Source organism: Gorilla gorilla, chromosome 19 (genome assembly GCF_029281585.2).
Source record: "Gorilla gorilla gorilla isolate KB3781 chromosome 19, NHGRI_mGorGor1-v2.1_pri, whole genome shotgun sequence".
NCBI lineage: Eukaryota > Metazoa > Chordata > Mammalia > Primates > Hominidae > Gorilla > Gorilla gorilla.
This window is the reverse complement of record NC_073243.2, coordinates 73527392-73548315: the sequence shown is the minus strand read 5'-3', so window position 1 is coordinate 73548315 and position 20924 is coordinate 73527392. Positions and strand designations below refer to the sequence as shown.

The 20924-nt window shown below is 41.8% G+C and overlaps 1 protein-coding gene across 2 annotated transcripts in view; it reads left to right on the top strand.

Annotated features, from left to right (window-relative positions):
* The window catches only part of EGFLAM (EGF like, fibronectin type III and laminin G domains), a 207631-nt gene that overhangs the window by 100445 nt on the left and 86262 nt on the right, over positions 1-20924 (top strand). For both annotated transcript variants that reach the window (XM_031003504.3, XM_063700784.1), the window contains exon 6: positions 10069-10235. In XM_031003504.3, coding sequence (XP_030859364.3) covers positions 10069-10235 — 167 coding nt within the window. The remainder of the gene's footprint in view (positions 1-10068; positions 10236-20924) is intronic.

Sequence of the window (20924 nt, the reverse complement as noted above, 5' to 3'; positions counted from 1 at the left end):
GTGACCCTGCAAAGGCTGTTACTGAAATGAAGATCAAGTCTGGGATTCAGAATGGAAGCTGAACAGAGGATGGATTTTCTTTGAACTGTTCTAAGGGATGATGTGATTTGACTCATGGTCAAGGTCAAAAGCTGTGAAGGTTAAAGGCATTTCTCATTCAGAATTGAGGCTTATACCCTGATTCATAGTATCATCTCTTGAGGTTTAAGTGTGTCCAAATGTGGAATCAGGAGAGACAGTTCTGAACCAGCCTCTAAGCCTGGCGATGTTGCTTGATTCCAGTCCTCAGTTTCTTTCTCTGCAAATTAAGGCATGCTGGATACATGACATCTAAAATCCTGTGACTCTGCTCGTCTAGTATCAAGACATAGGGGAGGCAGTATCGATGGATTGCGTAACACACAGGCTCTGGGCTGGACTCCCTAGTGCAAACCTTGTCTCTACCACTTCTAAGCTGTGTGATCTTTGGTGGGTTATTTAACTTCTCTGGCCTCAGACAACAGAATGGGGATAATAATTTACTTGCCTCATGGGGTTATTATGAAATTACGTGAGTTGACACACATAAAATGCCTAGAACAGCGCCTAGCCCTTAGTAAGTGCTCAATCAATGCAAACTATTCCTACATGGCTTACTCGATGGGTCTTTTCTGCTTTCCTGCATAGCCTACTTCTTCCTGGCTACAAGTGTGTTTTGAAATTATTTGTTTATTTATTTATTTATTTATTTTTGAGATAGAATCTAGTCTCACTCTGTCACTTAGGCTGGAGTGCAGTGGTGTGATCTCGGCTCACTGCAACCTCCACTTCCCAGGTTCAAGCAATCCTCCTACCTCAGCCTCCCAAGTAACTAGGATTACAGGCATGTGCCACCACGCCCAGCTAATTTTTTTTTTGTATTTTTAGTAGACACGGGGTTTCACCATGTTAGCCAGGCTGGTCTCGAACTCCTGACCTCAAGTGATCTACCCACCTCAGCCTCCCAAAGTGCTGGGATTGTAGGCATGAGCCACCGCACCCTCCCTGGCCACAAGTCTTTATGCTTGCTATCCTGTCAGGACAGCTATTCTACCTCCTTACTTAGCTTACTCTTGTTCATCCTTCAGGACTCCTCTTTAAGTGTCACTTCCTCCAGGAAGCCCTGCCTGACTACGTTCCTCTACTCCCAGATTAGGTTAGCTATACCTCCAACATTTACTTGCAATACTCAGCGCACTTGTAGTTAATTACTTCTTCAAGATCTGTCTTCCTCTTGGAACATGAATGCAACGTCTACCTTGCTCCTTTGTGTGGAATATATGACATAGCACTGTGAACACACCACATGTCAAATAGGTGCTGGTAAGCATTTGGACACAGGCAGTCATGGGATTGATCTAGAGCAGGGGTGTCCAATTTTTTGGCTTCCCTGGGCCACATTGGAAGAGGAAGAATTGTCTTGGGCCACACGTAAAACACACTAACGATAGCTGATGAACTTAAAAAAAAAAAAAAAATCACCTCACAGTGTGTGAAGAAAGTTTACAAACTTATTTTGGGCCACATTCAAAGCTGTCCTAGGCCGCATGTGGCCCTCAAACAGTGAGTTGGACAAGCTTGATCTAGAGGATGCCAGCAACTAGCTGGATCCCTGAGCAAGCTGCTTAGTCCTGCTAAGCCTTACTTTCCTCTGCTGTAAAATATGGATGGTAATAGTGGCTACCTCAGAAGGGTTGCAGAGATGAACAGGTCTGTACAGCACTTAGAAGAATGGCTCATGGAGGATTTTTGATGTTTTTTTTTTTAACTTGAGCCACATGCAAATATATTTTCACACTAGCGGTTACTTATTTTTGAGTAAATAATGTAAAAAGCATTACCCACAAGTAATTCAATGAATCCTTTACCACCAATATCAGAGGCCACAACAGTAACCAACATCTGACCTCACCCACTACAGAAATAAAAACCATACAAAAGCCAACAAGGATCTGCACATATGCATCCCCCGACCCCCCAAATGCCCCACTTCAATCCCAACTGAAAGTTTATTTATTGCTATCGTTTTCTCATCATAAAAGTAATCTCAAGATGTGGTAAAGCTTCAAATAATACCTAAATGGATATGACTAACCTGAAAGATCCTACTGTGATTTTATTTCATGTGGAATGCAAATTCATGTCTTAGAGCTCGTCATCGTAACTAAGTGAACTGCCACCGTTCTTCAGAGCATTTTACTGGAATATATGGCAAAACTTGGACATATGACTGCAATATTTAACAGTGATGTAGTCTGGTGTTGGCTTGCTAGCCCCCAAAAGTTAGAATTGAAAATATTTAAAGAATTATTCTTATACAGTTAATTTTGGGAGGAAATGGGAAAAAACAACCCTCCCTAATCTCCCTTTCTTTTAAAAAAAAAGTGTTAGAAGTTTTGCTATTTAAGTATGAGCTTTCATTACCATCAGCAATAGAGTTAGATATAAGCAAGAATGAGCTTGCTTGGATGTCAGCTGGGATTTCATATGACAGGCGACAAGCGCTGCTTCACAAAGAATTCTTTTCCTTACCTTTAGTTTTGAAACTGAAAATCTCAGAGCCACCTTCTAGACTGGCACCTGGTCCTAGAAATTCCAGAAGCTGTCAAGTCCCTTTGCTCAGGCCCTGATGGAAGGGCTACTCTAAAGGATTTAAAGAAGTCCGGCCTGTAGTTCGGCAAATTGATCCCGTAAAGCTTCAATTCCTCCTACCCTAAACATTCCTGATATAATTCCTGCTTAGACTGATGACAATTGACATACATTGAATTATGAAACAGCTTTGGGAGCCATTTGTAAACAGTAAATGAAGTGTGCTCTCCTATTGCCCCACCTGGGACAAATTGCCAGGTGAGTTTATCATAACCCCATTGTATCCATCTGTTTGTCATTTGGTTAGGTTAAACCAATTTGTAAATAAAGAAAGAAGGCTGAAAGCTGAAGGTCAAATAATGCATCTTTTTTTTTTTTTTTTTCCATCTTTGACTACTGAGTGGTTTTGGACCTTTCTCTGCAATTCATTTAGTGTAGAGCAAATCCTGCATAAAACCAGTATGTAAAATTGACTGATTCGGAGGCTCTTCTGAGCATGAGGTTTCCTCTCACCCCTGTTGTGTTTGCCCTGGGTAATGTATGGGATCACATCTCTTCTCTTAGAGCAGGGTGTTTAACTGGCAGTCCATAGATCCCCAAGGGTTTCCTGGATAGAATTCAGGAAATATAATTCAAGGGGTCCCTGGACTTGGATTGGAAAAAAAATTATATCCCTAGTTCTACCAAGGGAAATTTAGCATTTTCTTCAAAAATGAATGTAGACAACAAATCACAATGGTATTAACAATTCTTGTGCCCTGTCAACATTAGAATCACAAGTATTTTCTTATCTGGTTACAATGGTTGCATATATCTCAAAATACCAGTTATGTTTATCACTACTTCGAAATTAGCATAGTTATTAAATCCATTGCTAGGTTTTTTATTTAATGTATTAATAAAGAAGTATATTATTTCATGATTTTTATTATTTTGATCATTCTTTTCTATATAATTGGTTTCCTTTGTAAACCTATATATTTGATGCTTTTAAAAACATCATTCCGAGAAGGGGTTCATAGGCTTCACTGGACTGTCAAAGTGGCACAAGCCAAGTTAAAGCATGCTGTTGTCTTAGATCAGGGGTTGCTAAACTTTTTCTCACAGGATCAGATAGTAAATATTCTGTGCTTTGCCAGCTGTATGAACTCTGTCTCAACTGCTCAACTCTGCCACTGTAGTAGGAAAGCAGCCATAAACAGTACCTAAATGGGTGTGGTTAAACAGTACCTAAATGGGTGAGGTTAAACAGTACCTAAATGGGTGTCGTTGTGTTCCAGTAAAACTTTATTTACTAAGACTGGCAGCTGGCTGAAATTTGCCAACCCTGATTTAAGGCATCATGCTATTTCTAAGTTGAATTCTGAAGATATTTTAATTCAGCTCAATCACCCTTTATTGGATACCTCCTATGAGCATATGTTTATACAAACATGTATGTTTGGAGTATCTCATGTGAAAAACATGCAAGAGATTTAGGGATGAATAAATAAGCTGTAGACTCCACCCTTGGGCAGTCTACTGGGGAATGCAGATGGACAGAGTTCAGAGGAGTAGTGAGTGTTGTAGGCAGGCATGGCGATCAGGAACCTGGAGAAACATAAGCTTGATCTGACCTAGTTTTGAAGGAAAGAAGGCTTCTTATGGGAGCAAAGAAGGACACATCAGAGATTACCAGGCAAAAGGGGAGGGAGGAAGCAACATGAAAGGCTTAGACTGAGGAAGCCACTTAAGCAATGGCTTGGAGGCAAGAAGGAAATGTTCCTGGAATTGCTTAGAAAGCCTGGAGCTCTGTGGGGTGAGAGATGGGTCGGTGAGGGTCACACCAAAAAAAGGCCTTATAAAGGAGCCCATATATATCCTGAAGGGAATAGGGAGCTATGGAAAGGTGTAAGCAGGAAAGAGACTGGTAGCATTCCTGTCTTTGAAAGATCATGCAGACATCTCAAGGAACACGTAGATGAAGACGACAAAGTCACCATGCTTAATGAGCTCCCAGCCCAGGAGGAAAGACAGAAGTCTAAAATTATACTGGAAGGTGATCTAATCAGTGTGATAGTAGAATCAGATTCAAGGCATGGGATTGTCTGGAGGAAAGTCTTTTTAATTCTGTTTATGAGATGATGTTTAGAAGGAATAATGTGAGAGAAAATACTTAGGGAGGGAGCCATCAAGTAACCCAGCGTCCTCCAGAAAGCATCCCACTGTGGGTTGGTAGGTTTGATGTGGAAAGAAGGAGGCCACAGGTGTCTGTCTGTGCTGTAATTAGGCTTCTGGTCCCCTCCCTCTAAGGCCAGTAGAGTGGCCTCTATGGTCAAGGCTATTCTGGATATTCTGTTGTATCCCCTAGAGGACAGTTGGCTGCTCCAACAAATTCCACTCTCAAAAGTATTTTCCTAGCAGGATTTAACCAGTTTTAGCCATTTCCTAGTTAACGTCCATGACATGCTTGAGCTTCACTCTTCATCTCAGCTCCATCTTTCTGGAACAGGAGTTCTCAAACTGAGAGGTGAAATAGAATAGAAAAGAGAATACCATAGGCTCTCACGCATAGTAAAAAGGAGAATCGTTTTTGTGAAACTTGTTTCAGGTGTATGTGTGTGTGTGTGTGTGGTGTTTACTGGGTCACAATGTCCAGTGTATATCTTACTGTGGATCATTCAAAAACACAGCTCTGATATGTGATGAATCCAGAGTATATTTGAGGTTGAACAGGCTTCATTTGCCACATGTTGGTGTTGAATTCAAGTTCAAGGAACAGATTCCTCTCAGGGGCTAATGACACCTGCTTTATTTTTGAAATTGTAGAATTGGAAATGCCATCTAAGATATTCTAGGGGGAAAAGTTCAGTGCGGTGTGTTTCAAATTATGGGCCACAGCACTTCAGTGAGTGGCAAGATCAATTTAACGGTCTTTTACCAGCATTTTGTTTTTTAAAAGGAGAAGTAGAAAAGAAAGGAAAAGGAGAGAAAGAAAAGAGAAACATGAATAAGGTAGTAAAGCTAAGTATTTTTTCTTGAAACTTTTTTCAGCTTTGTATTCATATATAATATACATATTTATGTGCATAGGTATATTTACTATGGAAAAATGTTTACTTACTGTGAGTCAAGGTCAGAGATACTGAATTAAGTAGCTCCCACCCTGATCAGGAAGTCACTTGTTACATTATGATCCCTGATTGAGGACCACCAAGTTTTGCTTTAATATAGTCAATGAGGCCCATTTCATCCCTTCCAAGGCAGTCAGCTTCATTGTCTGTCATTCCTAATTGACATCAAAAGGTTTTCCTGCCATTGGCTTCTCTGTAAGAAACCACTGGGCCTCTTAGTCCAACATGGAAAACACAGAAGCTTTCCACACCATCTTTATTTGTCTGTCTCTTATGTAAAGACACCACCCTATCCTCACTAAGTTTCCTCCACCTAAGCCAGCAGTACCCACTCTTTGGATCCTGCATCAAGTGGAGATGGGTCTAGAGCAACTTCTGCCCAGTGATCAACGTAGAGAACCATGTCTTCCTAGGATATGGATTCTGGGACTTAGACTTCCCTCAGGATTCTAGTTCACAGTGACCTATTCAAATACAGTTCTTGAAATGTGCTATTTTGCGCTGGCTTCCTACTGGTCCTTAGAGGTGCTGTTTCTGCACTGATGCTCAGATGTATTTTATCCCCAGCTTATTAGGTTATAAACTCCCTGATAATGGAACTGTGCTTACACTTCCGTGGAGCCTCCTGGAATATAACTTTTGTGATGGGTGCCTGGTTGATAATCATTCATCATTTGCCAATGGACTAGCCCATGGCAGCCACCTATGGGGTTTGATAGTATCAAGAAAAGGGATTGTTCACTAAGATTGAGATTGGCAATGGGCAAGGTAGTCAAAACACCACAAGAAAGAATTAAAGCAGAAAGGTATACCACCCAGTGGTTCTGTGACTTTGGGTAAATTATTTTCCTTCAGTGACCATGTAGGTAGAATGAGAGACTGGATCAGATCAGTGACTCTCAAAGCTTTTGGGATCATTATTTTATCTTTGAGAATCTGATAAAAGTGAAGGACCCTTTACTTAGAAAAATGAAATGTGTTCATGTATAAAATCCTGCATACAATTTCTGAGAGTCCTCAGACACTTGGACCAAATGATCTCTAAGATTTCACCCAGCCCTGATAGCCAGGCTGGATTCTAACAATGCCAATGGTAAGTGGCAAAATGAACCAGTTAGTGAGCCCTGATTAAGTGAATTGATTAATTGGGTTTTGAGTACCCACTGCTGGCTGCATTCTCTATTCCCCACCTGAATTCACCTGCCCAGCAACCTTCCAAAGCTGAGCCACTGATCTCCTGAGGTATAGGGTGCCTGGCCCAACCCTATCTCACTACTTGGCAAAATGCTTGCAGTGTATGCCCTGCTGGTGGCTGCCCATGTTTTTGTTGTTGTTGTTGTTTTTGAGACAGGGTCTCATTTTGTCACTAGGCTGGAGTACATTGGTGCAATCACAGCTCGCAGCAGCCTCAACCTCCCAAGCTCAATCAATCCTCCCACCCCAGACTTTTTTTTTTTTTTTTTTTTTAAGTTTTTTGCAGAGACAAGGTCTTACTATGTTGCCCAGGCTGGTCTTGAACCCCTGGGCTCAAGCTATCCTCCCACCTCGGCCTTCCAAAGTGCTGGGATTACAGGCTTGAGCCACCCCACCAGATGGCCAGATGTTCTTCTGTTCCTGTGGGGTGGCAGCCCATTCTCAGTCAACTTCTCACCCTCTGGCCTTTTCATTGTTGAATACATTGCCAAGGTAGTGTTGCTATGGTGATCTGACCAACAACTTTGTAGTTAGGGTAAAGTGATTTTCTTCAGTCAAAAAAAAGATAAAGGTGTTTTGGAGGATGATTTAAGACAATACTTTTGCCTGGTCATCGCTTTCTCAGCCTCACCTTTGTACCTTTGTACCTGAAGAGACTCTAAAAACACTCAGATAAAAAACTCATGACAAAATCAGAGGCAAAATGTTAAAGGTTTTGAACTGGCATTCAATCTGCATGAGCTTGTCTCTCTCACTCTATAGAATAAAAATAAATGCTAATGATTTAATCTCTTGTTTGCTGGAAATAAGAGTTTTTCTTTTCTGCATTAAATGGACAACATGTACAAAATCATCTTTTTGTTTTGCTGTAGTTTTTACATAAAGATTGTTGCAGGTCTTTGCAGGTAGTCCTCGGTAAATAGCAGCAGACTGTGAGAATAGATATGGGTTATTTCCTCTATAAATATCACAAGGGAAGCTTAGCAAAGGATAGCAGAGAGTTTTATCTAAAGATCACATCTTTTCTGACTTTACTTTTAGGTATCCCCCATGGTTTTCCTCTGCGAAGTGATTTTGTTCTAATTTGAGTTTGTAAATGTGTTTCCTTCCACTCACCGAGGTTTTCTCTTCGATGATAAAGTTAGTTTACGTGAGAATTCCATCTTTGGGGAAAGAATATCAGGAAAGAGAAACCAGCCCTGCTTCCTCCATGGGCATACCCTGTGAACTGTGCTTTTCCAAACACGTTAACACACTACCCCCAGCTTGGTGAGCTTGAGGAAGCATCATTTACTGGGCATAAGGACTCCATCTGGCTTTCAATCATTCCTGCTAATGAAAAACTGGGCGAGCTCACATTAAGGAAATCCGCTGTTCACCCCGGCATCTTCTTTTAGCAAAATGAGTCTCTATTTCCTTGCCTGGTAAGTTGCTCCTCAAAGACAAACAGAACTTCTTTGTTTCCTGCCTTCCTCTAAATATCTGTGAGCAGAGGTGTTTAACAACAGAACACCTGAGAGGTGGCCAGCGAGCAAGCAAAGGGACGGGGAATCGTCTGCTGCCCACCGTCACTCCAGCTTTTCATCCAGGATTAAAGGTCTTCTAAATCTAAGCTCATCCTACCAATCCAAGCGGGCCTCACCATTTATCCGCTGTGTGACCTTGGGCAAGTTACTTACCCGTTCAGTGCCTTAGTTCCCTTCTCTGTCAAAGAAAAAAAAAAAGGTGGAGTGTTTAATATCAGTACCTACTGCATAGGGCATTTGTGAGAAGTAAATGAGTTAAGGTATTAGAATGCTGCTTGGTAGATGGAAAGCCCTTGATGTTATTAGCCATTAACACAAAGCCTCTCCTCCCCTTGGGCCATTCACACTGTCCGCAGGCCATGCACAATTATTTCCAACTTTTATCTTGTAGTTCTTATTACCTGGAATGTTCTTTTTTTCTCCCCTCCAGCTAGGATGTCCACATAGAGCAGTGCTATCCAGTAGAAATACAATGCAAGCCTATTTGAAAGTTTACGTTTTCTAAGAGTGGCGTTTAAAGGGCAAGAAGAAAGAAATGAAATTAATTTCAGTAATATATTTTAACCCACTGTATCCAAAATATACTCATTTGAACACACAACCCATATAAAAACTATTGAGATATTTCACATTCTTTTTTATTTTTCTTTAAAATCCAGTGTACATTTTACACTATAGCACATCTCAATTCAGACACATTTGAAGTGCTGACTGACTACCACATAGGGTAGTGGTACCATATTGGATCATGCAGGTATAGAGTAAGCAGGCAGCTATAAGTTACTAGTTCTGTGAAGAAGTCCCTTGAATAATGTCTGGTACCTGCTGAGTGTTTACAATTTGATGCCAGGTACTAGGCTGGAGATATATATCTTATTTAATCTTTATGGCAGTCCTCTCAGGTAGGTCCTTTTATTATTCTCATTTTACAGATGGGAAAACTGAGTCTTAAAGGAATTAAGTAGCAGCTAGTAAGTAGGAGAGTCAGGATTTGAACTCCAGAGCTCATCCTCCCGCCTTCTGTGTATTACCTCCCAGATGGGAGCTCTAAGCAAAGGTCTGCCTTCTCTGAAGGGCCCTCCAAAGGACATGTAAAAATTCAGCACGTTGGCGTAGCTGTATAATTCGTTAAGACTAAGAATGTCCGTGAACAGATTCTTCTTGGGTTTTCCCATGACAATTCATGCAATTAGTCACCCTATAAAACTTATATTTATTTTGTGAACAGATTGTGAATAGACGGAATCTGTGTTCTTCTGACCTCTGGGGATGGGGACTGCCAAAGGGAGGATTGTTTGTGAACATCTGGAAGGCAGAGTCCTTGAAAGTGAATTCCTATGTGAAGATCTTTTCATCATAGTGAGGGCCTTGCAAGGAAAAACGGATGGTCTTTAAGTAGTGTTTACAACTGACCCTAAAAATAATCTACTTGTTTTTATCGGCAGGGACTTGCAAATGATGACTTGTGATTTCAAATCAGGATTACTTTCAGATAGGAAATGTTAACTTACTTTTACAAGTATTGCTTCCAGAGTTCAAATGCTGTTAGTTTACATAGCCAGCTAGCTTCCCTTCCCTCTGGTATTTCTGAACTACTGCTTCTTCTGTTTTTCTAATCAATAAAGGCCAGATTTCGACAAGAGGTGGACCTCAATCCATGAGCGGATCCAGATGGACTCCATGGTTATCAAGGGCCTCGATCCGGATACCAGCTACCAGTTTGCCGTGAGGGCAATGAATTCCCATGGCCCCAGCCCCCGCAGCTGGCCCAGTGACATCATCCGGACCCTCTGTGAGTACCAGGGCCCTTCTGAGGGATGGAGGGAGCTGCATATCTGGGCTTGCCTCATGAAGACTCACTTGACCTGGATGCCGTGCAGAAGGACAGCCTGGAAAAGGGCTAACCCCAGGCTTTCCTCCTGTGGTTTTCCCAGCCCTTTGGAAGTTAGAGGCTGTCAACAGGGACACGGGCTGTTTCTAGGTCCTGGAGGTCAGCAGAGGATTTATTTTTGCATCATCCTTGGGAAGTTTGAGGTCAGTTTTCTTTCACAGTCACACAACAGACCACATGGCAAAATGATATGCAGCCTTCCCCCTCCTTTTCATATTTTGAGAAAATGAGTTAATCTTAGAACCATAGGAGAAAAAACTAAGGCCCCTGGAGGCTTCAGCGTTCGTGTTCGCCTGAAAATAAAGGATATTCAAGCAACATCAACTCGCCTGAATGATGGTCGAGGAGTATCAAAGAAGTTGAGCGCTGACATGGAGCTGGGGCTGTAGCCAATGGTGTGTGTTCTCATAGTGCCTAGGAACACTTGGGCCAGTGTTCATCAAATCACCTGGGGGTTTTGTTAAAGTCAGATTCTGTTTTTGGTCTGGGTTTTAACAAAATCCCCCACAATGCCAAGAACCATTCTTGGATTGGCAAAAGCTTAGAACACTTTGTCAAGTCCAGCCCATTTTAGACGTTTTTTGTATTTGGGGAGTGGAGGGTATATTTCCGTAAACTCAGAACCCTGTGTAGCAGGGAGAGCTGAGAATGAAAATGTTGGCACTTTTTTGTTTGAAGATTCTGATCTTTTCAGTGTTGCCAATACATTCCTCTGGTAGAGCCCGGCTGCTCCTTTGGGTCCTCTTTACCCAGAAAAGGTGCTGTCAGAAAGGAACCAGCACTGGTAACTGGCTTAACCAGCCAACATGAAGCCCTGTTTTTATTGGTTAGCAGAGCTGAATGATCTCCTGTCCTCACAAAGCACCCACACAGCTGACATCCAAGGCCACTGCTGTGTTCAGGGGTAGAGATTCAGGAGGTTCCCCAAATCTGAGGAATTTTGGCTCCTTTGAAAACAACCCCTACCCTAACCTTGAATGTCGGGTCGCCTTTTGTCAAATTAAATTATTGGGTTATATACGGAGGCTATACTCCAAAACACACACATGCGCACACACACATACACACACACACATGCACACACATATGCACATGCTCATGCACCCTATAAGTACTATTGATCACCCAGGAAAAAAAATTGTTTTCACTCTTCTTCTTTAGAATTTAGAAGCTTAAACTTCCCAGGCACATTCCAAAGGCTGACGGCATTCTTCCTAGAAGAAATGTTGATGATTCGATTTAAAGGAAGGCCTTGTTTGATTACTCTTTGGCTGAACTTTGTGGAATAGCAGGAGCTAGGGGCCGACAGTACTTTGAAACACTGAGTTCGTCTTTTTGCACTACAAAGTGAGCAGCCACTTGGTGCTGTGTCCCCATCCACCCTCCCCATGGAACTCCTGCTCCCATTTCGTGAGCTGCTCCAGGCTCACCTCTTTCAGTCTGTCCCTTAGCTTTCCCTTCTCCATAGAGTCAAGAATGTAGAATAAAGATGAGATACAACAAGCACATGCTGATTTAGATGTGCGCGTAGAGACTGGAGTCAGGGAAGGATGGGTGGGTTGGGGCAACTCTCATACTGCTCCTGCTTCTTTTTTTTTTTTTTTTCTTGACTCGGAGACTCGCTCTGTCACCCAGGCTGGAGTGCAATGGTGCGATCTCGGCTCACTGCAACCTCCGCCTCCCAGGTTCAAGCAATTCTCCTGCCTCAGCCTTCCAAGTAGCTAGTATTGCAGGTGCCCACCACCATGCCTGGCTAATTTTTGTATTTTTAGTAGAGACGGGGTTTCACCACATTGCCCAGGCTGGTCTCTTTGGCCAGGATGGTCTCGAACTCCTGACCTTGTGATCCACCCTCCTTGGCCTCCCAAAGTGCTGGGATTGCAGGCATGAGCCATGACTCCCGGCCTCATACTGCTTCTTTTTTAACGGAAACACTGATCTGGTCTTAGAGTTTCTGATTATAATTTCCCCATTGCTGGATCCTGCTTTTCTGGATTGAGTGGATAAGTTATGTGAAAGTGTTTTACAGATCTGTGAGATTTTATTATAATTGGCCTGTTATGTGAAGTAAAATTTTAAAATTTCAAAGTAATTGTGGGTAGGGAAGGTGGACAAAACCATGCTAAGTCAATGAAAATTCTCAGTTATGAAACATTCTTAAATAGACGTAATTTTACGCTTCTAGGTATACAGTTACTCAGATCAGAATAACAAAATTTATTAGATGACCTGTTTCATGAATACAAAAGCATGTGCTATAATTAGTATTTCAATCGTGGTTTTTCTCCTTGATCACTTCTGACATTTTGGAAAACCCTTTATTCTGGGATACATTTGTATTTTTTATTTTGGTATTGGTTTAGACTATTATTTTGCTTCCAAAACATGATTTTCCCATACATAAAATTACCTAATTATCAAATAGCACTATCTGAATTAAATTAAAACTGTTAAATTTTAATTTAACAAATTAACAAATTACTTCAAATTAATAAATTTCAAATAATACAAAATACTTCAAATTAATACATTTGAAGTATCAGAGCTACCATTGGGAAGATGTACTATGAGCCAGGCAATGTGCTGGGCACTTTACCTACAAAACCCATTTAATCCTCACAGAAACACTGTGCTGGAGGAATAGTGTCCCCTTTTTACAGATTAAAAAAAATGAGTTTTTGAAAGGTAATGTATTTTTGGCAAGGTTGATCATTGTAAAGGCAGGATTTGAACTTGGGTTTGGCTGACTGTGAAGCTGCTTCCCTGAGTGAGATGTATGTAGCTTCTAGTGTACCCATCACCCAAACAGTGACCATTGTACCTAAGAAGTAATTTTTCAGCCCCCACCTCCCTCCCAACCTCCCCGCTGCCTTTTGGAGTCCCCATTGTCTCTCATTTCCATCTTTATGTCCCCATGTACCAATTGTTTAGTTCCCACTTGTAAGTGAGAGCATGCAGTATTTGATTTTCTGTTTGTGAGTTATTTCACTTAGGATAATGACCTCCAGTTTCATTCATGTTGCTTAAAAGACGTGAGTTTGTTCTTTGTTATGGCTGCATAATATTCTGTAGTGTATATATACCACATTTTCTTTATTCAGTCAACTTTTGATAGATACTTAGGTTGATTCTGTGACTTTGCTATTGTGAATAGTGCTTTATAAACATGCGAGTGCAAGAGTCTTTTTCATATAATGATTTCTTTTCTTTTGGGTAGATGCCCAGTAGTGGGATTGCTGGCTCAGTGGTAGTTATATTTTTAGTTCTTTGAGAAGTCTCCATACTGTTTTCCATAGAGGTTGTACTAATTTTGCATTCCCATGAACAGCGTATAAGCCTACCCTTTTCTCCACAGTCATGCCGACATCTGGTAGCAAAGTTGGCATCAAATCAAGTAAACATTCATGTAGATGGTGGGAAGTGGGAGGAGTGAGGATGGGATAAGCCCAGCATGTAGAAATACCATACTGGCCTCACAAATTTATTCAGAGTAGGGTTTTTTTGACTAGTCCTTCTGATTGGTCTAAGATATCTCATTGTGGTTTTAATTTGCATTTCTCTGATGGTTAGTGATGCTGACCATTTTTTCTTGAGTTTTTGGCCACTTGTATATCATTTTTTGAGAAATGTCTGTTCATGCTGTAACCACCCAACGGTTCACCTTACCCGCTGCCTAGACAGAGCCTATTTATCAAGACAGGGGAATTGCAATGGAGAAAGAATCATTCACACAAAGCCAGCTATGCAGGAGATCAGATTTTATTACTGCTCAATCAGTCTCCCTGAGCATTCGGGGATCAGAATTTTTAAAGATAATTTGTTGGGCAGGGGCTTGGGAAATGTGGAGTGCGGATTGGTCAGGTTGGAGATGGACTCCTAGGGGGTCGAAGTGAGGTTTTCTTGCTGTCTTCTGTTCCTGGATGGGATCACAGAACTGGTTGAGCCAGATTACTGGTCTGGGTGGTGTCAGCCGATCCATCCAGTAAAAGGTCTGCAAAATATCTCAAGCACTGATTTTAGGTATTACAATAGTGATGTTATCCCCAGGAGCAATTTGGGGAGGCTCAGACTCTTAGAGCCAGAGGCTGCATGATTCCTAAACCATAATTTTTAATCCTGTAGCTAGTTTATTAGTCCTACAAAGGCTGACTGGTCCCCAGTCAAGAAGGGGATCTTTTTGGGAAAGGGCTGTTAGTTTTGTTTCAGAGTCAAACCATAAACTGAATTCCTTCCCAAGGTTAGTTCGGCCTACGCCCAGGAATGAATAAAGACAGCTTAAAGGTTAAAAGCAAGATGGAGTCAGTTAAGTCTGATCTCTTTCACTGTCATAATTTCCTCTGTTATAATTTTTGCATAGGTGGTTTCAGTGTCCTTTGCCCACTTTTTAATGGGGTTGTTTCTTGCTTGAGTTGACTTCCTTGTAGATTCTGGATATTAGTTCTTTTTCAGAGGCGTGATTTGAAAATATTTCTCCCATTTAGTAGACTGTCTGTTTACTCTGTTGATTTTTTTTTTTTTTTTGGCTGTGCAGAAACTTTTTAGTTTAAGTCCCATTTGTCTATTTTTGTTCTTGTTGCATTTGCTTTTGGTTTTAAAACTCATAAGGTATGTTGCACATACAGAAATGTGGGTAAAACGCATATGTGCACTGAAAGTCAACCCGTATATTTTGGTATAGCCCTAGTATTTTACAGCTGGCAGCCCCTTAGATTAGTTAGACCCAAACCAAGACACAGAAATGTTTTGAACACTACTCTCCACTTGTGAGGTCAGAATTTCCACATGTCGGGCTTACCCCATTCTCGTCCCTCTCACTCCTCTCTGTCTCCATGAATGTTGGCTTGATTTAATGCCCACTTTGCTCGTTGAACAGCCACCTTCACAACACAGTATTCAAGGAGATCCTTGAGGCTAAGTGCCCAGTGGGAACCTTGAGATCCCACCAAGGACACAGGCCACTCCCTGGGGTCCTCTGTGGCCTGTTTATCTTAGGGCTAAACTCTTTTGTAAGAAAAGATAACGCTTCAGCCCTACTAACTGGGGAAGCTTTCACTTCCCACTGGGCCTATTAATGCCAGACACTATTAGCAACTTAATTGCTTAATGGGGCAATTGGAAGATCTTAGTTGCTTTTGTGCTGGTAGTTAATGAAAGCCAGGGCCCACTGTTATCATTAACTGGCACTTAGCTGAAGTGAGAAAGGAGGATGGTGTTGGTGGTTCCACTGCAATGTTGAGAAGTTTGTGCAGTGTCCATATCTAATTCCAGCTCCACAACATTATAAGTAGAACAGGAAGAAAAAAAAAATGACTTTAGTGTCTAGGTCCTCTAATGAGAGCTAGGATCATTTTGGTGACCTTGAATAATAATGGTGCATCTACATGTACTTCTGTCTTCTCCTGGGAGGCGTTCCACACAAATCAGCACCTGTTTTGTTTCCAAGAGGAAATTCAAAGAAGACCCAAATCATGATCTCTCATTCCTTATCCCCATCCTGCTGTATTTTTTTTTCCCTGCAAGAAAGAAACACCAGCAGCATTATAGTTTCCTTTCGACCTGGTAAATCAGGCAGTTGGAGTGCAGAACTGGGGGCTTTGTAAAAAATGTATTCACTGCATCCACTGGCCACCAACTACTGAGCTTGAAGCTTAATGAGTACATTCTTTCATCAAGTAGAATGAAAGCCAGTAAAAAGGACGTGAATGGTAAATAATAGAAATGGCAGAAGTAAAAAAGTCACTTGCCTTTCTTCTTTTTTCCAAAAACAGGAATTTAATTAAAAATAAGTTACATGTGTAATCAACTCTAGGATTATATAACTTCCCCTAGGAATAGAACTTGGTCTTAACCACCAAAACCACTTAATTTCTAGGATACTATCCTCATGATATGAGCAGAGAAAGAACAAATACGTTCTTCACTGAAGTGAATTGGTGTCCTTAGATCAGTTCCTAGTAGACGATACTGTTTCTGTTCCTAGCAAAAGCCGTTTTGCTCTTTTCTGCTTCAGAACTTTGGCACCTGCTGTTTCCTGGGCTTTGAACTCTCTTCCCTCAGATCTTTCTATGGTCATGCCACCAGCCTCCTCCCTTTCTCCTTTCAGATCCTAGCTCAAATGTCACTTTCTCAGATAGGCTTCTGGTTTTCTTGAGACAGGGTCTTGGAGTGCAGTGCTGTGATCTCAGTTCACTGCAACCTCCACTTCCCGGGCTCAAGTGATCCTCCCACCTCAGCCTCCTGAGTAGCAGGGACTATAGGCACATACCATCACGCCTGACTAATTTTTGTATTTTTTGTAGAGACAAGGTTTCACCATGTTGCCCAGGCTGGTCTCGAACTCCTGGGCTCAAGCGATCTGCCTGCCTTGGCTCCCAAAGTGCTGGGATTACAGTCCTGAGCCACTGTGCTCGACCCCAGGCTTCTGTGGTCTCAGCCTAATGCCCTGCTTTATTTTCTCCATAGCACTTTCACTGCCTGAATCTATATTATGCATCGTATTGTCTGTCTGTATCTCCTCTCTAGGATAAGGTCCATATTGGAGCTGGAATAACTTGTTCAACGTTGTGTTCTCTTTTTTTTTTTGAGACGGAGTCTCGCTCTGTCACCCAGGCTGGAGTGCAGTCATGCGATCTCAGTTCACTGCAACCTCCGCCCCCCAGGTTCAAGCGCTTCTCCTGCCTCAGCCTCCCGAGTAGCTGGGATTAGAAGCACCTGCCACCATGCCCTGCTAATTTTTTTATTTTGATTTTTAGTAGAGATGAGGTTTCACCATGTTGGCCAGGGTGGTCTGGAGCTCCTGACCTCAGGTGATCCTCCTGCCTCCGCCTCCCAAAGTGCTGGGATTACAGGCGTGAGCCACCACTCCCAGCCATCAAATGTTGTGTTCTCAACACCCTATGCAAGGTCTGCACTCAATAAGTATTTATTGAGTATGTAAATGAGTGAATGTGACTTAACAAGCTAAGAGTCTGTGACTACTTTGGTGATTGGATAACTCCCTACTGCTACTGTATGGGAAATTCAAAGACAAGATGAAAGGAAACAGTTGTTCTAGAAACCCACATAGGCCAAAAGTGAATTTCCCATTGGCAAGGTTCGTAGGCAAAAGTGAACTCCCAGAATTGCAATGTGGTATAAATAAGGAAAAGGTAAACAAATAGAGTAAAAGAGGGAGGAAGGAAAGAAGGAAGGAAGAGAGCAAACCCAGTGAATTTAAATCCAAGGCTGTAAGGATGAGATTCTAATGCTAAAAAGAGTACAGTTTGCTGATAGGGGGTTGATGAAAGGAGAGACATTTTCTAACCCTCTTTCAAATCAAGCCCTCATTTCACCCCTGGGTTCTTACTTGATCATTATAATAAGCATTAACATTTCTAGACTACCTTTTCCTCCTTTTCCTAATAAGGCTAATTATGGTCTCAGATCCTCAGGGATTACATAGAGAAGTATGAGAGATGTTTTGTTTTGGTTTGGTTTTTGCCATACTGTTCTCCCCATAATCTGTTTTCTTCTACAGTTTCAGAAACATACTCTTCCACTGAGCTGAGACAAACTCCCTCTGGCTCAAATCAGATTTCTACAATAAATCTGATTCCATGCTGTTCCCCAGCACCCTCCCATCTCACCCCTCTTTTCTTCTCTACACCTTCCTGCTTGCTTAGTACAGCTGTCGTTGGTTGTGTAAACCCGTTGTCCCATAAGTGTCTGTGTGTGAGTCTGGCTTTTGCCCAGTTTTGCTCTGAGATTTGGGCCCCTGTGTTTTTCACTGCCCATCTGCCTGGAGACCAGTTACAGCATGCGAGGATCCCGGGGTACATGTTGTCGTAGAGCCACAGAATAGATTTCCCTTATCCCTGTTCGCAAGTGAGGACTCTTCTTTGGCGGCAATGCCCCTGAATAGGCTGCAGCAGTGAGCAGAAAGGAAGCAAGTGGAGACAGAAGGTAGTGGCATGTTCTGGGGATGGCTACGAAGCAATCAGGAAGTGCTCCAAAGTCCCTGTGACTTATTAGCACTGTCTAGCCGCTTCCTTACAGCTGCAGCCTCTTTCAATCCATGCCTATGAAAGTTCTTGCCAACCTTTACACTATTCACTGCCCCCAAGCATCTGTACCTTTGAACAGAGCAGAATCTGGCCGGCAAGTCTGGGTCTGAGGTCCAGGAAAACTGTCCTCTTACTACCTTGCTGTGGGACCTCCTCAGAAAAGACACTTAGTATCTCTGGGTCTCAGCTTCCTCATCTCTAAAATGGGTACAGTAATCCTGAGACAGGTGATATTTTCTACTTCTCAGGGTTATTTTAAGAAAACACAAGTGGAACAGAGGTTAAGGTATCTGACCACTCTTCAAGATGAAGGAGATGTTAATAGATGTTCCCTCCATGCATAGTTACTAAAGGATGGTGTAGCTGACAGGGGCAGCCACTGGGGGTTCTGTAGCTTTTTCATTAGACTCCAGGCCCTGAGCTCTGTTCTGGGAATGGGAAGACATCAGAATGCCAGAATTCAGAAACAGAAGTACAAGAACAAAAAGTTTCCTCACTGGGAAGTGGAAGAATGGAGGAAGCCCTCTGAGTGAGGTCCAACGGAATCATTAGGATGGGACTTGGTTGTGTCGGGGAGGGAAGACTTTCCCTTTACCCACCGAGGGGTTAATAACTGAGTGTATGAAATAAACGGACAGCAGGCAGATTAAGAGGAGAAAAGGTACACACATTTTTTATATGCACAGGGGGCATCCAAGGAAAAAAAGTGAATACCCCCAAACCCAGTGGGATCTAGAAGCTTATAGACAGGGGAGGAAGGACGCAGAGAACACAGGAGAGAGTAAATGATGAATGGAGCCTCCAAAGAATAGGTGACAGATAGCCCATGACAGTCTGTCTGGGTGTGGTGTTAACCCCCAGTCTCCCCCCCTGAGATAGGAGTTAATCTTCCCTGGTAATGAGATTCCGGGGAGGGGATCCGTTGGCAGTTGCATTCCTTTTGGAGGATCAGTCTTCAGGCAGATAAGAGAAGTTCAGAGAAAGCCCCTCCCTGAATGTGCTGCTCCCCGGGTGCCCTCAGTGTGAAGCAATCAGCACAGCAAAGCGGCTTGTGTTGGGGGGACATTTCCTGAACTCCTTCAGTTGGCTGCTTAGTTTTAAAAGACTGCAGTGATCAGATGTCAGAGAATTAAAACTGCAAGTCACAAGCTCTGATAACAATAAAATTTCATGTCTCTTACCACTTAAGCACATTCTAGACTCAGGCAAAAGGAAAAAAAAAAAGAAGAAAAGCTCTAGAGTTACAGTATTGTGCTGCTAGCTTTGTTTGCTTTTAGTCTTCCCAAAAATAACCATTTACTGAGACAATGGTCAGCAAATTTTTCTATAAAGGGCAAGATAGTAAATATTTTAGGATTTTTAGGCCAACTTTGTTGTCATAGCAGGAAAGCAGTCATACAATAAATAATTATACATGGCTGTATTCCAATAAAACTATTTATGCACACTGAGATTTGAATTTAAGTTTTATGTGTCACAAGAAATTATTATTCTTAAACTTTTTCCCCAACCCCTAAAAATGTGAAAACCATTGTTACAGCAGGCTGGATTTGGCCCATGGGCCATAGTTTGCTGACCTCTGTACTATACTGTTTGGGCATTTTTCCTTAAATTTTCAAGAAATTTGTCAGGAAATTTGGTAAATCCCCTTTTAGATAGCAATTTTGTCAAGCTTTTAAGGAATCAATTAGCACATACTAATGAACTTGTTCCCTTGATAGAGCTCTCTGTGATTTAATTTTCACATACATGTTCTTAAAGAAGAGACCTGGAGAGCCTGCAATCCAACTGCTTTGGAACAGGTTTGTGCTGGTGACATTGGAGAAAGACAAAAAGCAAACTGAGGAAGAGGTTCCTTTGCTAGGCATTATTCCAGGAGCATGGGAAAGGCCAATACATCAGTGAGCTTCATGGATTTGTAAATCTTTAGAACGTGAGATGAAAAAGGGAACAGTAGGAGCGATAAATAATTTGTTTCACTCATAGCCTAGACAAACCTGCATTTTCAGTTTGCATTTGAGCATGAATATAACTTCAGATGTAATTTTACATTCAGGGTGTCCTCCATGGCAATCGCTCTATTGATTTGCTGATGACTCCACGCATGTAAATCTGAGCAACATTCATTTGCACAACTTTATTGGCTCTACAGGGAATGATTCACTTTGCTGTTTAAATACCTATTAATTGCTCTTCTGAGGCCTTTGTGCATCTTACATTATCATACATTTACTTATAATCAGGACACCGATATTTTACCCCCTCTGGCTAGGTGGAGAAGAGAGACTAAAGCAAATGATAAGGAAATATAAATTTTCAAAGGAAAGGAACTCACGGTGCTCTGATTTCAACTGGAGCGTCTGCTCAATCGGTCGGCTGATATTTCATGGCCTCAGAATGTGCAACTATATACTGTTTATTCCACTCAATGGATTTTTAAACATTAATATATTGAGGTGATATCCACATACATATCCACACACAAATATCTTACCCATTTTCACTTTGTTTCCTTTTATTTACTTAATTATCCATTTTGTTCTCTTTC